Below are 17297 nucleotides of genomic sequence, written 5' to 3'. Positions count from 1 at the left end.
CTCTGGACAAATGGAGCAGCAGCTGCTGCTGGAAGACACCTAAACTAGCAAATATATAACAAAAGATGCATAACAAGCAAGCTTTGTGTAACTACAACGTGCCAATATCTTAGTCAGTCAGTCCAACTTGTAAAAAAAAAAGAAGTAAAGACTCCAGAAACGACCCTTTGGAGCGTTCGATTTCAGAGTTTGACAATGGACTTATATTTTGAAAGGGACATTTACTATGGTAGGCGATTCACGTGACTGTTACATGATTTTGAAACCGGAACTTACCTAGAGAGGGTTTTGTTCTGCTAGATAGCAAGCACAGCCACAAAGTCAAAATGGCAATATCGTAAAAATTCATGAAAACAAAAATGTGATTTTTGGTCTTAAGGTTAGGCATAAGGTTAGCAGTGTGGTTAAGGTTAAAAATCACATTTTAAGAAATTGTAGAAATAGGCGGGGTTTATGACTCTGTGACTGTAGTAACTAGTGACGACCCTATGTTTTGGACAAATCGGTGCTGAAATTGTTATGCAGCACAAACACTGACAACTACGAGACGTAACAATGAGTGAGGAACACTACCTCGAACTTTGTGAAAACCCTGTGCAATTTGAAAATGCCTCAAGCGTCAACAATGTGTTTTTCGACGAAGCAAATAAACAGGTACAGTAGCCTAGGCTAACTAGTAGCTTTGGGGACACAACATCGCCGGGAGTCTGTATGACTAGTCCAACCAATACACAGACGCCCAATGTTGTGTCCCAAAGCTTTCACAGGAATGTCCCTGTATTGAGGTGTAATATTGTTATTATTGTTGCAATAAAAGTGAGTGTAAAAAAAAAAAAATATTTTAAAAAAGTGTCCCAAAGCTAGCTAGCAGGATTATGCTGGCGATACCACACTGACATACAGATATAGCTAGCTAGCTACATGCTTTTAGTTAGCTCGTTTATAGCTAGTTAAATACAAAATCCGTGAACTTGATTTTTACTTTGATTACATTTCCTTTCATTCAGCAAGAACAGATGGCTAACTAGGTGAGGGTGGCTATCAACTTTGCGAAGGTGTAGCCATACAGTATGGCTAATTAATATAGTAGGTACCAAGGAGGTAGACGAATTGGTAAACTCATAGTCAACATTAAGAAATGTTTCTCCACAGTCAACACTGGCAATACATTCACCAGACTAGACGAGGAGTAACCCTCATTCTATTGCTTCAGTAACCCTCATTCTATTGGTACCCTATCTAAATGTAATATTTACCTCCCAAGTCCTTTTATATATTGAGCTTTCTCTATTTACCCGGTTTGCCCCTTAAGGTGTTTGCAGTGCGATCAGGGGGTGCCACTGGGGTTGTGGTTAAAGGACCAGATGACAAAAGCTCAGTTGCCTTCAGGTAACAAGATCACACATAACTTCAAATCAAATCAAATCAAATTTTATTGGTCACATGCGCCGAATACAACAGGTGCAGACATTACAGTGAAATGCTTACTTACAGCCCTTAACCAACAGTGCATTTATTTTAAACAAAAAAGTAAGAATAAAACAACAACAAAAAAGTGTTGAGAAAAAAAAAAAAAAAAAAAAAAAAAAAAAAAAAAAAAAAAAAAAAAAAAAAAAAGAGCAGAAGTAAAAAAGTTGGCAACTTGCGATGATGATGATGAAGATCGTAAGATCAGTGAGATGATCTCATGAAAATATTTATTTTCATTACAGAATGGACGACAAAGGAGAGGTGAAGTGCATTAAGTTTTCGATCGGAAATAAGATTTTGGCTGTCCAGAGAACACCAAAATCTGTGGTAAGCATTACAGCAATCATTCTCAACTCAATTAAGGTAGCATACCTCTAAGTTATTCCAACATTGTGTTTCCGTGCTGATGGCCTGACCGAAAGCCTCTGTTTTATTTTAGGATTTCATAAGCTTCATACCGGATTATCCGCATTTGGAATGCTCCCAGGAATGTAAGGTATGCAAGCATATCCAGTGTCAAACGTTTCAAGTTAAAAATAGCTGTAATTTCTAAATAGGTGTAACAAAGCATGAGTCAATCTTCTATAGTTGTTGTTTTGATATTCAGATGTTTTGATTGGCAGACGAGGAATGCCAGTATTTTGGGCTTCTGTTGGACCAACTGGAATGAAATCGTTTTCATCACTGACCAGGGAATTGAGTTCTACCAGGTAACTACACTGAGTGTACAAAACATTAGGAACACCTTTCTAATATTGAGTTGCCCCGCCCGCCCTCAGAACAGCCTCAATTCGTCAGGGCATGGACTCTACAAGGTGTCGAAAGTGTTCCACAGGGATGCTGGCCAATGTTGACTCCAATGCTTCCCACAGTTTTGTCAAGTTGGCTGGATGTCCTTTGGGTGGTGGACCATTCTTGATACACACGGGAAACTGTTGAGTGTGAAAAACCCAGCAGCGTTGCATTTCTTGACACTCAAACTGGTGCGCCTGGCACCTACTACCATACCCTGTTCAATGGCACTTTTGTCTTGCCCATTTACCCTCTTAATGCCACACATACACAATCCATGTCTCAAGGCTTAAAAATCCTTCTTTAACCTGTCTCCTCCCCTTCATCTAAACTGATTTGAATTGGATTTTATCAAGTGACATAAATAAGGGATCATAGCTTTCACCTAGATTCACCTGGTCAGTCTATGTCATGGAAAGAGCAGGCGTTCCTAATGTTTTGTACACTCAGTGTATATTTTGCGACTCCTATTTCTTGTGATACGGGAGTAATAAGCCAATTGTTTTGTGGTTTAGGAATGCACCGTGTCCTAGATTATTGTAACACAATTGGTTGAATTGAACTTGTATTGTTATTTTCTAAAACACTGTGTAGCTCAGTTGGTAGAGCATGGTGTTTGCAACGCCAGGGTTGTGGGTTCGATTCCCACGGGGGGCCAGTATAAAAATGTATGCACTCATTAACTGTAAGTCGCTCTGGATAAGAGCGTCTGCTAAATGACTAAAATGTAAATGAAGCTTATGTGACTATGTCAACTCAAATCAAACTACAACCACTAGAGGTCTCAATTTAGCTATGAAGTTGGCAGATGTTGCCTTACTGATGTCTTACTGTACTGTGTAAGGTCAAATTGTACCTGGAAAAGGCATGTATATAGGGATGTCTATTAGTCTCCAAACACGTTCTAGAAAATGTCTTCTTGTGCCAGTTTTTCCGACGTTAGACAGACGATGAAGTGGATGTCAATGAGATGCCCGCTGTGTTTAGGTGCTTCCTGACAAGCGCAGCCTGAAGCTGCTGAAGAGCCAGAGCATCAATGTGAACTGGTACATGTACTGTCCTGAGACTGCAGTCATCCTGCTCTCTACCACCGCCCAGGGCAACGTGCTGCAGCCGTTTGCCTTCAAGGTAAGTGGTCACAAGATAATGAGATGATAAATGTTTCAAACATGTCCACAACCAGCTACAGTAAGACATTATATATTCCACCAAAACTCATGTTCATGTTTGAGAAAGCATCCGCAAGTTGCTGAAAATCTATTCATCAAACAGTACATTTGATTGGTTAGTGTTTCATTTCATTTGATTGATTGATTTGATTAAAGTGGTTATCCAAGCTGTCGTTATCTTGTTTTTGATGGTGTTAACTTACCCGTTGTTGTTTGTACCTCCAGAGTGGGACCATGTCTAAAATGCCCAAGTTTGAGATCGAGCTTCCAGTGGTTCCCAAGCCAGCCAAGCTCAATCTGTCAGAGAGGGACATTGCTGTGGCCACCATGTAAGTTTGAATTGAAATGTCATATTTTGGCTCGATATTCAAGTAACATTTTCAAACAACTTTTGGCAGTATAAAAAGCTAAATTAATTGTTCACTTTGTTTCTACTGGTAGTTATGGTCAGCTGTATGTAATGTATCTGAAGCATCACTCCAGAACTACTGACAGTCCCTGTGCTGAGGTGGTCCTCTATCAGCTACACAGGTAAATCTTACATTTCATATAGCATATTCCTAATGGACATTGCTCTAAACATGCTGAAATTCATACTACTAACTTAACAAGGTCATGCAGCAATCGTATCACCCTAATATGCAGAGTTGCTAGAGTAAGGAGCTACTCATAGACATTTACTGATTCAACCTTGAAATTAAATATGCATGGTGTTATTTATGAGTAGGGAATATCTGAAGGGATAAAGTGGTATATTATGTCAGTCACTGTCCTGACCAATGATTTATATATACACTATATGACTGATAGGGGGCGCTGTGTTGAAGCCACCGTGACGCCATATTTTGGAAGCTATAAAAAAGCATTTATTAATCTCTAGATTTGTTCTTGACACATTTATTATATTACAGACACCTTAATGCATACTTTTATATTATGTGAGCTAAACATATTTTATATATATATATATATATATATATATATATATATATATATATATATATATTATTTTTCCTTAAAGTAACATTTTTTAAGATTACTAAAGGTACTGTCCCCAATACAACAGAAAATATTTTTTTTGTCCTTGAAACATTTAATTGAAATACTGTAGAATTCCATTCATTCCTATGTAGGACTGCTCCTAATTGGGAGTTACAATATTGCCGACCGGTGGCTTCAAAGCCTCTCAATGGCCAATACATTACATCAGCAATCCAGGGTTTATATAGGTCATTGGTCCTGACTAACAGCATGTTGTTCCCAGGGAGGGATCCTGTAAGAAAACCAACGTGTTAAAACTCAACACCACAGGGAAGTTTGCCCTCAACGTGGTGGATAACCTGGTTGTTGTGCATCATCAGAGCTCTCAGGTGAGTTCCTTTTGGCAAGAAATCGAGAGCTTAGGACTATAAGATTCTATCTGCTCAAAGATGATTCTGAGATAATTGGCTTTAAAGTTCTGAACCCTCATTGGTTTGAATTGTGTCAGCAATTTTAATATTGTATTCATTTGAATTCAACAATTCGAATTGGGGTATTTAGAGTACTATGTGCATTTGGAAAGTGTTTTACTTTTTCCAGATTTTGTTACATTACAGCCTTATTCTAAAATGTATTAAATCAATCTACACACAATACCCCATAATGACAAAGCAAAAACAGGTTTTTAGAAATTTTGCACATAAAAAAAAAAAAAAAAAAAAAAGGAAATATACATTTACATAAGTAATCAGACCCTTTACCCAGTACTTTGTTGAAGCACCTTTGGCAGCGATTGCAGCTTCGAGTCTTCTTGGGTATGACGCTACAAGCTTGGCACACCTGTATTTTGGGAGTTTCTCCCATTCCTCTCTTCAGATCCTCTCATGCTCTGTCAGGTTGGATGGGGAGCGTTGCTGCACAGCTAATTTCAGGTCTCTCCAGAGATGTTCGATCGGGTTCAAGTCCAGGCTCTGGCTGGGCCACTCAAGGACATTCAGAGACTTGTCCCGAAGCCACTCCTGCGTTGTCTTGGCTGTGAGCTTAGGGTCGCTGTCTTGTTGGAAGGTGAACCTTCGACCCAGTCTGAGGTACTGAGCGCTCTGGAGCAGGTTTTCATCAAGGATCTCTCTGTACTTTGCTCCATTCATCTTTCCCTCGATCCTGACTAGTCTCCCAGTCCCTGCCGCTGAAAAACATCCCCACAGCATGATGCTGCCACCACCATGCTTCATCGTAGGGACGGTGCAAGGTTTCCTCCAGATGTGACGCTTGGCATTCAGGCCAAAGAATTCAATGTTGGTTTCATCAGACCAGAGAATCTTTTTTCTCATGGTCTGAGAGTCTTTAGGGGCCTTTTGGCAAACTCCAAGTGGGCTGTCATGTGCCTTTTACTGAGGAGTGGCTTCCGTCTGGCCACTCTACCATAAAGGCCTGTTTGGTGGAGTGCTGTAGAGATTGTTGTCTTTCTGGAAGGTTCTCCCATCTCCACAGAGGAACTCTAGAGCTCTGTCAGAGTGACCATTGGGTTCTTGGTCACCTCCCTGACCAAGGTGCTTCTCCCCTGATTGCTCAGTTTGGCCGGGCGGCCAGCTCTAGGAAGAGTCGTGGTGGTTCCAAACTTCTTCCATTTAAGAATGATGGAGGCCACTGTGTTCTTGGGGACCTTTCAATGCTGCAGAAATTTTTTCGTACCCATCCCCAGATCTGTGCCTCGATACAATCCTGTCTTGGAGGTCTACGGCAGTTCCTTCGACCTCATGGCTTTGTTTTTGCTCTGACATGCACTGTCAACTGTGGGACCTTATATAGACAGGTGTGTGCCATTCCAAATCATATCCAATCAATTGAATTTACCACAGATGGACTCCAATCAAGTTGTAGAAACATCTCAAGGATGATAAATCGAAACAGGATGCACCTGAGCTCAATTTTGAGTCTCATAGCAAAGGGTCTGAATACTTATGTAAATAAGGTATTTCTGTTTTTTAGTTCTAATAAATGTGCAAAGATTTCTAAACCTGTTTTTGCTTTGTCATTATGGGGTATTGTGTGTAGATTTATGAGGAAAAAAGTAATTTAATCAATTTTAGAATAAGGCTGTAACGTAACAAAATGTGGAATAAGTCAAGGAGTCTGAATACTTTCCGAATGCACTGTAGGTAGAGAACATTGAACAGAACAAGACTATGTTAATAACTCAATTTTGACAAATTCAGAAAGAACCTTATAGTCCCAAGCTTGTGAAATAACGGCGGTAGCCACGAGGTTAGACAGACAAACTACTACTGTCATGTTGTTCCATATCCAAAATCCAAACACGTTCAGTCCTGAATGATGTAGATAATGTCTTCTGTTTCAGACCTCCCTTATATTTGACATCAAGCTGCGGGAGCCTGACTGTGCCCTTAACGTCCACCAGCCTGTGTTGCCTGCTCGCTCCATTCACCCTTACAGGATCCCCCTCACAGGTATAGGCTACATGGATTTACTCTACTGTATGTGGCCATGCCGGTCCATTTTTGGTCACTGTCTGACTGGCTGACTTGTCTGTATGCCTGCCAGTTTTGTCTGTCTGAGTTTATATTTCTCTTTGCCTGTCTGTCCCTCCAGCTGTGACTGTATCCCTCTGTCACTTTCTGTTGTGACACACAGGTGACACATCAGTCTGTTGTTCTTTTTCTACCCCATGTGTCATTCTGTCTCTGAGACAGAACTTTCAGAACTTCTCTCACTTCTCTCCCATCTGCCACTTTTGAAAACAGGTTTTTTTCCTCTCCTTGCACTCCCTTATGTCCCATGTCTTTTAAACTAACTTCACATCTCCCTGTCTCCATAGGTCCTGCTGCTGTACCCTCCCAGCCTCCGGTGCCTTGTGAGCTCTGTATCCTTTATGAAACGCCAGTAGCTGGATGAGCTGCGGTGACACTTGTGTCAATGGATTGGTATCAATGATAATTGGGACAGCTAGCATGGAGATGGTAGGTGGTATTACTGATAAACACGGATGCTTCCCTTGACCTTCAGACTCCTCATCTTGGAGCGTCTTTCAACCCGACATCATCATCAGTGCAAGCGAAGGTGAGTGAGAAGAACACCCACACATCTAACCATAAACTACTATGTCCTGGCAAACTTTCTGTGTTAATTTGGACCAGAAACGACCACTAGTCCTTAACCCCTATTCACTGTAGATCTGACAGGAACAGATAGGTGTACAGGAACCAATGTGGTAGGAGAGCCACTTCGTTCTCTGGTAGACTATGTCGAATGGTTGCCATATTGCTTGCGCCTATTCAAACTTCTCAGATCTACAGTTTGTTGTTCCGGGTGGGGCTCAGGTTCTCTCATGCTTGTCTGACCTGTTCTGTGTGTTCCCCCTCTGCTTCAGGGTATCTGTGGTATCTGCAGGTGAAGCTACCGCCGACCGTCAACCTCCTGCAGGACAAGGGCAAGCTACTGGACTTCCTCCTGCGCAGACGAGACTGCAAGATGGTCATCTTGTCCGTGTGCGCACAAAGTAAGACTGCCTCGTGAAACAGATAGGGGAGACTGTTCATTTCTGAAGCAAGTACACTAATAAAACAAGAAGTCGAGGTTGTACATGATTAGAGAACCCTAAACCATAGTGCCCATAGATAGTGTTCACGCAAGACCTCTCTGTGTGTTTCAGTGCTCAACGGGGAAGATAAGGGGAGCTTACCAGTGGTCGCCACAGTGTTCGACAAACTCAACCAAGTCTACAAAGAGTACCTGGAGGTAGAGCAGACCTACACTGTGGTGAGTACTGTCTATGAAAACACTGCATAACCTGGATAATGAAAAGCCACTCTGTTTCTAGCACAGCTATCTTGACTGCTAGCAAAACATGATACAGATAATACAGTTTGTATGCATGTGGCTAAATGGATGTACACTACCGTTCAAAAGTTTGAGGTCACTTAAACATTTATTTGTTTTCGAAAGAAAAGCAATTTTTTTGTCCATTTAAATAACATCAAATTGATCAGAAATATAGTGTAGACATTGTTGATGTTGTAAATGGCTATTGTAGCTGGAAACGGCTGATTTTTAAAAAATGGAATATCTACAAAGGCGTACAGAGGCCCATTATCAGCAACCATCAGTCCTGTGTTCCAATGGCATGTTGTGTTTGATAATCCAAATCTATCATTGTAAAAAGCTAATTGATCATTAGAAAACCCTTTTACAATTATGTTAGCACAGCTGAAAACTGTTGTGCTGATTAAAGAAGCAATAAAACTGGCCTTCTTGAGACTAGTTGAGTATCTGGAGCATCAGCAATTGTGGGTTCGATTACAGAATCAAATTGGCCATTAACAAATAACTTTCTTCTGAAACTCGTCAGTCTATTCTTGTTCTGAGAAATGAAGGCTATTCCATGCGAGAAATTGCCAAGAAACTGAAGATCTCGTACAATGCTGTGTACTACTCCCTTCACAGAACAGCGCAAACTGGCTCTAACCAGAATAGAAAGAGGAGTGGGAGGCCCCGGTGCACAACTGAGCAAGAGGACAAATACATTAGAGAGTCTAGTTTGAGAAACATACGCCTCACAGGCCCTCAACTGGCAGCTTCATTAAATAGTACCCGCAAAACACCAGTCTCAACGTCAACAGTGAAGAGGCAACTCCGGGATGCTGACCTTCTAGGCAGAGTTGCAAAGAAAAAGCCATATCTCAGACTGGTCAATAAAAATAAAAGATGGGCAAAAGAACACAGACACTGGACAGAGGAAGATTGGAAAAAAGTGTTATGGACAGACGAATCGAAGTTTGAGGTGTTCGGATCACAAAGAAGAACATTTGTGAGACGCAGACCAAATGAAAAGATGCTGGATGAGTGCTTGATGCCATCTGTCAAGCATGGTGGAGGCAATGTGATGGTCTGGGGGTGCTTTGGTGGTGGTAAAGTGGGAGATTTGTACAGAGTAAAAGGGATCTTGAAGAAGGAAGGCTATCACTCCATTTTGCAATGCCATGCCATACCCTTTGGACGGCGCTTGATTGGAGCCAATTTCCTCCTACAACAGGACAATGATCCAAAGCACAGCTCCAAACTATGCAAGAACTATTTAGGGAAGAAGCAGTCAGCTGGTATTCTGTCTACAATGGAGTGGCCAACACAGTCCCGTGTAGCTCAGTTGGTAGAGCATGGCGTTTGCAACGCCAGAGTTGTGGGTTCGTTTCCCACGGGGGACCAGTATGAAAAAAAATGTATGCACTCACTAACTGTAAGTCGCTCTGGATAAGAGCGTCTGCTAAATGACGTAAATGTAAAATCTCAACCCTATTGAGCTGTTGTGGGAGCAGCTTGACCGTATTGTACGTAAGAAGTGTCCATCAAGAAAATCCAACTTGTGGGAGGTGCTTCAGGAAGCATGGGGTGAAATCTCTTCAGATTACCTCAACAAATTGACAACTAGAATGCCAAAGGTCTGCAAGGCTGTAATTGCTGCAAATGGAGGATTCTTTGACAAAAGTAAAGTTTGAAGGACACAATTATTATTTCTATTAAAAATCATTATTTCTAACCTTGTCAATGACTACATTTCCTATGCATTTTGCTATATTTCCTATTCAAACTCATTTCATGTTTTCATGGAAAACAAGGAAATTTCTAAGTGACCAGGGACGGCCTGTTCAATAGGGCGATATGGGCGACGCACTGCCAAACGGGAAAAGGAAGGGATTTTTTTTCTAATCAATTATATCACGGCAACAGCAGTTATCAGTGTTCACGTCTGATCTGCCAGCCACTAAATGTCAAATCAGGCTAAAGTCGTGCTTCAAATGGCCCCGCCCGTTTTTGGGGCGATTTCAGTCAGGTTGAAAATCGCCCAGAAGTCTCTCATAGCCTGTCATGTAAAATCTATTTTTTTCAAATTTCAAAGCTTTCAATACATTCTCTATGGGTGTCTGTGGGCTTGCACTTACGCGCTTTCGTCATACGTGACGTAACCATGAACGTAACTAAGACAATAGCGGCTAGCAGCGTCTCTGTTGCGACCTGCAGTGTGGCGTTATTTTATGTTTTTAATTTGTAGACTTAGTTTACAAACATTCTGCCAACCATGGATTTCCAGTGGTGGATTTTGGACTGATCTTGTTGATCGTGTACATACCCGCTACGAACGGACTAAATAATGAAAACGCTGCTGGCAGCGGAATCCAATACAGCTGGGAGACTTGGCTGGATGACAGAGTCCCGGACAGAGAAGTGGAGCCGGCCGGCTTCACCCTGGTCAGAGCGGACCGCGATCCTGGTAAGAGAGCGACTCTGTACCCCGACATTGAACTGCTTTCTGTGTCATTGCGACCTTACTATCTGCCCCGTGAGTTCCCCCAATTGTTTGTTACCGTTGTGTACTGTTGATAATCACAAGTTTACTGGAGAACTGAGACCAAGTAGAGACTTTGGACAGGGTGGATATGGTATAATAAAGGCAGTTTATTCAGAGGTAAAGATATCTGGAATCGCGTGCACGGACTCGTTCGTCAAACTCTTAGGGAGAAGAGAGCCCCGAAAACATTGTGTGCAGACATTTTATACAATAAATGATGTAGGTTGAATCTAGTAGTTCTGATCTTCTGATTGGTCCTGATGAGTTGGGCGAGGTCCCCTCCACTGTTGCATTGGCTCTGAGTCGGGTTCTCTGTCTTCAAATGTTCAGCCTAAAGAGAGGGGATTTTTGTGTGTGTGTGTGTGTGTGTGTTTAACAGTGATGATGTGTGTGTGTGTGTGTGTTATCAGTGATGATGTGTGTGTGTGTGTGTGTGTGTGTGTGTGTGTGTCCTCAGAGCAAGAACTCGTGAGTTGGAAGAACTGAGAGACCTATGGCGTGGGTGTTGTCCTTGGCCACCTGCTGACAAGGCTGACAAGATAGGACTCTTTTGTCCATTGTTATAGGATAGGAACAGCATTGATTGAAAACAAACGCCCAACACAAAATGGGTCATGCACAAGATTTTAGTCAGACCAAGCTATAACATTATATATTTACTACGACAGTACATTCAACCAAAAGCTAATATAACAAAGGCATCAGAGATTATTTATAATCTGTCACAGAAACTGGAATCCATCTCCCCAGATCAGTCAATAAATGCTTCTGGTATTGACTTATATGCTGCCCCTGTCTTCATGTTGTTGCTGGACATATCTTTTTTAAAATGTGTGTAGGTCACCTAAATCATCAGAAAAATTGCCCCTCCTGAGAATTTTTTCAGGAGCCGCCACTGTAAGTGACCCCAAACTTTTGAACGGTAGTGTACTTCAATGATGTTACTTTTAATAAATGCACAGCAAAGCTCATTGTAATTTAAGTAATTTCAAGATCAAGGGACACCAGTGGAAAGATATTTAGTGTTATCTTACTATTAGATCCGTCTTAACAATTTTGAACAACAAAAAGGATGTAGATGAACAGATTTGAGTTTTCATCCGTATTACGGTGGTTCAGGACAGTAGCCCACACACTGCCTGTTGTTTCCTGTTGATCTCATCCAGGCTATGGAGTCTGGTCCCAGCCGAGGCAGCACTGCTCGGGAGAGGCCCGTCCGGACGCAGGCGGTTATCGACCAGTCAGACATGTACACCCATGTCCTGTCCTCCTTCTCTGAGAAAAAGGTGACAGCGGCAAAACACTTATTTCAATGGCTGCCTTATAATAAATAAATAAAAATTTGCAATTGCCTGTAAGATGACTGGACATTATATTGTTTCACTCCTCCAACAGGACACGTCTCACAAATTTATCATTGCTGTGCTGATGGAGTACATTCGCTCACTCAACCAGGTCCAGATCACTGTGCAGGTACTCCTTTGCAGAAAAGCAGATATATATTTTCGGGAGGCTCTATCAGAACCTGTTTTGTTGTTTTATGCATTATGGTGAGATGCCACTGTTTCATGTTGTAACAAGTTGTCAGTGCTACATTAGTATGATTTATGTTCCTGTAGATCCTACATATTTATTGGTCCATATTGCCCTGGAGATAGTCAGAAATATGAAGTTGCACTCTCTGTTCCCCCCCCCCAGCATTACCTGTATGAGCTGGTCATTAAGATGTTGGTTCAGCACAACCTCTTCTACATGCTCCATCAGTTCCTCCAGTACCACGTCCTCAGCGACTCCAAGCCGCTGGTGAGTCAGTAATTATTACAAACAGCTCAACTATTTCATGGTAGTTTGGTCCTATAGTCATCAATAGCTTTTGGTTATTCAGCGGCGTATAAGACAACGTTTAGGACGAAGGGCTAGCAAGCTGTTTGCTAAAGACTCAATGCTTCAGAATAGACCTGGGTCAAATACATGTCAAAAAGCTTGAGCTGCGCTTCATATGGTTTTCCAGGTGCAATGGAAACAATAGTAAAACCTTTTGACGTATGTATTTGACCCAGGTCTTTCACAATTAATTCCTACATGGTATTTAATCTAGTATAATGCGTGGGAAACTCTTCCCTCATCTACCCCTCCTGTGATCCCTCCTGTAAAAGGCATAATGTTGCTCTAATAGTGGTTAATTATTTAGTCTCTCTCTCTCTCGTTTCATTGGTTGAGCTGACCTTGGATCAGTTCTACTGTAAGAACTTTATTTTTATTGGTCATGGAATTAACATTTGTATCATCATTCTCTCTAAGGCCTGTTTGCTGCTGTCTCTAGAAAGTACATACCCCCCTGCACACCAGCTCTCCCTGGATATGTTGAAGGTAGGATCCCTTATATATGCATGCACTCAAACACACACACTCAAACACACCATCACATTCAAACACGCACGCACGCACACGCACTCAAACACACACACACGCAAACACACACACAGACTCGCACGCACACGCACTCACTCACGCACACGCACTCAAACACACACACGCACTCAAACACACACATGCCCTCAAAAACCAAACACACACATACACACACGGTTTAAACAGCTATCGAATATCAAACAGGACATCCAAAGTCCTTTGGAGAGTTGATTGTTTTTTCAGAGAATCCCATTTTAAAGTTCCATTAGTTGTATTGGTACAGCTAATTATAGGAAATAAGGAACCTTCAAGTGAACAAACTCCATTTATGGCTGAATTCTAACAATAAATCTAGGTAAGTTTCTTTGAGTCAGCACAGTGATGGTTTCCCATGTGACATTCTGATCTACAGTATGTGTGTGTAACATGCTGATCTATAACATCATACATCTATGTGTAACATGCTGATCTATAACGTACTAGATCTGTGTGTGTGTGACAGAGACTGTCCACAGCTAATGATGAGATCGTGGAGGTGCTCTTGTCCAGGCAGCAGGTGCTGGGTGCACTGCGCTTCATCCGCAGTGTGGGTGGCCACGACAACATCTCCGCCCGCAAGTTCCTGGACGCGGCACGCCAGACGGCCGACCAGATGCTCTTCTACACCATCTTCCGGTTCTTCGAGCAGAGGAACCTGCGTCTGAGAGGCAGCCCCAGCTTCAACCCAGGTGATGTGACACCACTACACTAGGGCTACAGCTCAAATCACACCCTATACTCTATGTAGTGCACTACTTTTCACCATGGCCCACATAGGAGAAAAGTTCATCTAGAACCACATTGTCTTAAGCCAGATGGCTTGACTTATACAAACCGATAGGTTGGATAAATAGTGTAGGAGTGACACCAGACTATGTATTTTTATGGCTCTGGTCTGACTAAATCCTTTGTAATGACCGTATAAATAATTCACACATGGACTCTATTCTGTGGTAGAAATGTTGGTAATGCCATTGTTTTCAACAATGAATGAGTGCCCTCCCTCTGTGTGATTTTTATATTAGATAGCCTTGACCCAAATAATAACTCCGCTAAACCAGGAACAACAGGCATATGCTGAAAGGTGCTGAAGCTGTTGCTTTTTTATTCATATGGATGCATCTATGATTTTTCCCAAACATACAATTCTTACCACAATTGAATGGCTTCTTTGAAACTTTGAACATGTGGGAGAGTATCAGTGATTGTGAACCTTTATCCTATAGGTTTCAGGTTTTATAGACACCCACATTATCAACGTAAACTGCAATCCAAGGGGATGACAAAGAGCATAGCATATACCTGTCTAAATACTGTATACAATTTTAAGAAATGTGGTCCTCTGTAGCTCAGCTGGTAGAGCACGGCGCTTGTAACGCTAAGGTAGTGGGTTCGATCCCCGGGACCACCCATACACAAAAAAAATAAATAAAAAATGTATGCACGCATGACTGTAAGTCGCTTTGGATAAAAGCGTCTGCTAAATGGCATATTATTATTATTATTATTAATTAATAAGGACACAATCGGTACTAATGCTAAAAACACAATCAACGTGTTTGCAGTGGGGTAATAAATAAACCTGGGAATAAATAACGAATTAATAAATGAATAGCTAATAAATGAATGACTCTCCGCCCAGCTGCCACTGGCATGTATTGACTGACCTTTGACCTAATACTCTATTTTGATTGGCCTATAGGTGAGCACTGTGAGGAGCATGTGGTATACTTCAAGCAAGTTTTCGGGGAGCAGGCACTCATGAAGCAAGTAACAGTTTGAGTCTAGACATATTTTATGTTATCCCACAGTCCATTAACTTTTTGTAAATAATTGTTCAAATCATGCTAATAAAATCATTTGTACATATTCTAACAATCAATGGTGTATGACATGTCATACTTGTCCATTAGTCTGCTTGACAAGACATCCTTCTGACTAACCCTGGGTCATGCTCATTAGGGCATGCAATAGACAACGTTTTGCAACAGTAAAACGAAAAGGAACATTTCTTATTGGACAAGTTAAGGTAGTCCCTCTGCCTAATGAACACAAACCTCGCTTATGGTTTGAAAAACATCATCATGATGGTGTCCGCTTCTATTGCCGACGGAAAACCTGATAAATAATTTGATTATACGTAGATTTGACTTTTTAGGGAATATTAAATTGGCATTCCTTTACAGCATTGTAGCGTCTAGGACATAGCATTAAAGTGGAATGTTGTACTTTTGTATGTGTGAAGTGCACAATTGAAATTGATCTGCTAAACACCAAATACTAGTAGATACAGTATACAAACACAGGAAGAACGTCATGGTAACGTGTCAAACTCTGTTGGCTCAGAGAGCGTGTAGTAGTCTCACAATTACCAACTGCTTAAATTGAGTTGAATTACCAACTATTTTCTACTTACATTACTGACTGTAATAATATACACAATAAAAAAAACAGCTTGAGCCGCCTCTGTTATCGGCTAGAAAAAAGCTGAGAGATGGGCCTGGAGAAATGTAACCACTCTCAAATTCATAGACAGAGCTATGGATACAAGGACTGACCATCCATGATATTTAGAAGTATTGTTTTAACTCTGTTTTGAGGCTATACACTGTTTGTTTACATGTACGTTGTTTAGAAACATTGGAGTAAAATGCTTATTTGGGGTTCTGATGGGTTATGACAGTTGAGCTAAGCTCATGAGGCATTTATAAGTTATATTCTTCAAGAATCAATGGGTATGTCATTAATTTATAAGTAAAAAAAATTGATGTAGCAACTAAGGCTGCGTTTACACAGGCAACCCAATTCTGATATTTATCTTTTGACCAATCAAATCAGCTCTGAAAAAGATCTGTGAAAAGATGTGATTGGTCAAAAGACCATATAGTGGCAAAAAAAGATCAGAATTGGGCTGCCTGTGTAAATGCAGCCTATGAATTATTGGTTTAACAAAAGGAATGGAAAGAGTCACTGAAGGGATTTCCAGGGAATGCTCATTTATGTACAAGTAACTAACCTTTTCCTAACATTGCTTAAGACTGCTGATTTCTAGGGAAATACATTTGAATTGGTATTGTACACTCATAACAAATTATTTCACATGTGGATGTTGAACTCAGGGATAGAGACAGAGTCAGGTTATTAAAACAATCCCCATTGTAAAAATGTTTTGTTAGACAAGTAGAAATGTCTCAAACAATCTGACATATCTACTGTTAACAAGAGCTAAGAGTCTACATGACACTGTTGACGTTCTTATTCTCAAAATGTTTAGCTACACTAAAACGCGTTCTCAGGAGTGATGAATCACGCTTCACCATCTGACAGTCCGACGGACGAATCTGGGTTTGGCGGATCCCAGTAGAACGCTACCTGCCCTAATGCATAGTGCCAACTGTAAAGTTTGGTGTAGGAGGAATGGCTGTTTTTCATGGTTCGAGCTAGGTCCCTTAGTTCCAGTGAAGGGAAATCTTAACTCTACAGCATACAATTACATTCTAGATGATTCGGTGCTTCCAACTTTGTGGCAACAGTTTGGCCAAGGCCCTTTCCTGTTTCAGCATGACAATGCCCCTGTGCACAAAGCGAGGTCCATACAGAAATGGTTTGTTGAGATCAGTGTGGAAGAACTTGACTGGCCTGCACAGAGCCCTGACCTCAACCCCATCTAACACCTTTGGGATTAATTGGAACGCTGACTGTGAGCCAGGCCTACTCGCCCAACATCAGTGCCCAACCTCACTAATGTTCTTGCGGCTGAATGGAAGCAAGTCCCCGCAGCAATCTATTAATACCCATGATTTTGGAATGAGATGTTCGACGAGCAGGTGTCCACATACTTTTGGTCATGGAGTATTTATCTAAAACAAGTGTCATTTATATTTACAATTCCCTTATCCAAACGGATTACTCATTTACCTAGCTCTCATCAATAACTCTTATTAAGTTGTAAATTATAGTGCATGGAGAATGCTGTTTATTTCTATTTGAAAAAATAAAGTAGATGCTTTTTCCACTTGGAACCGGTAAGTTCGCTAGACCAGGGGTTCCCAAACTTTTTCACTCAGGCCCCC

At 41.3% G+C, this 17297-nt stretch overlaps 1 protein-coding gene across 2 annotated transcripts; it reads left to right on the top strand.

The window, feature by feature from the left end:
• Window positions 1-278: 278 nt before the first annotated feature.
• On the top strand, window positions 279-15683 carry LOC311102824 (regulator of MON1-CCZ1 complex-like). Of its 2 annotated transcripts, XM_084144251.1 has the most exons (20): window positions 279-654; window positions 1313-1389; window positions 1713-1797; window positions 1910-1966; window positions 2094-2180; window positions 3250-3390; window positions 3657-3760; window positions 3873-3962; window positions 4696-4801; window positions 6772-6880; window positions 7249-7293; window positions 7437-7490; window positions 7801-7929; window positions 8083-8189; window positions 11940-12059; window positions 12169-12246; window positions 12472-12576; window positions 13075-13143; window positions 13688-13913; window positions 14927-15683. In XM_084144251.1, the coding sequence occupies exons 1-20, from the start codon at window positions 556-558 to the stop codon at window positions 15004-15006; spliced, it is 1968 nt and encodes a 655-aa protein (XP_084000377.1). In that variant the 5' UTR covers window positions 279-555; the 3' UTR covers window positions 15007-15683. The 2 variants fall into 2 exon arrangements, with proteins under 2 accessions (XP_084000377.1, XP_084000378.1); XM_084144252.1 differs by lacking the exons at window positions 279-654; window positions 1313-1389; window positions 1713-1797 and having other exon boundaries at window positions 1939-1961.
• The last annotated feature ends 1614 nt before the right edge of the window (window positions 15684-17297 follow it).

The sequence above is a fragment of the Coregonus lavaretus genome (genome assembly GCF_964263955.1).
Source record: "Coregonus lavaretus genome assembly, chromosome: 2".
Taxonomy (NCBI): domain Eukaryota; kingdom Metazoa; phylum Chordata; class Actinopteri; order Salmoniformes; family Salmonidae; genus Coregonus; species Coregonus lavaretus.
Note: the sequence above shows the minus strand (reverse complement) of the source record. Positions and strands in the feature narration are given on the sequence as shown.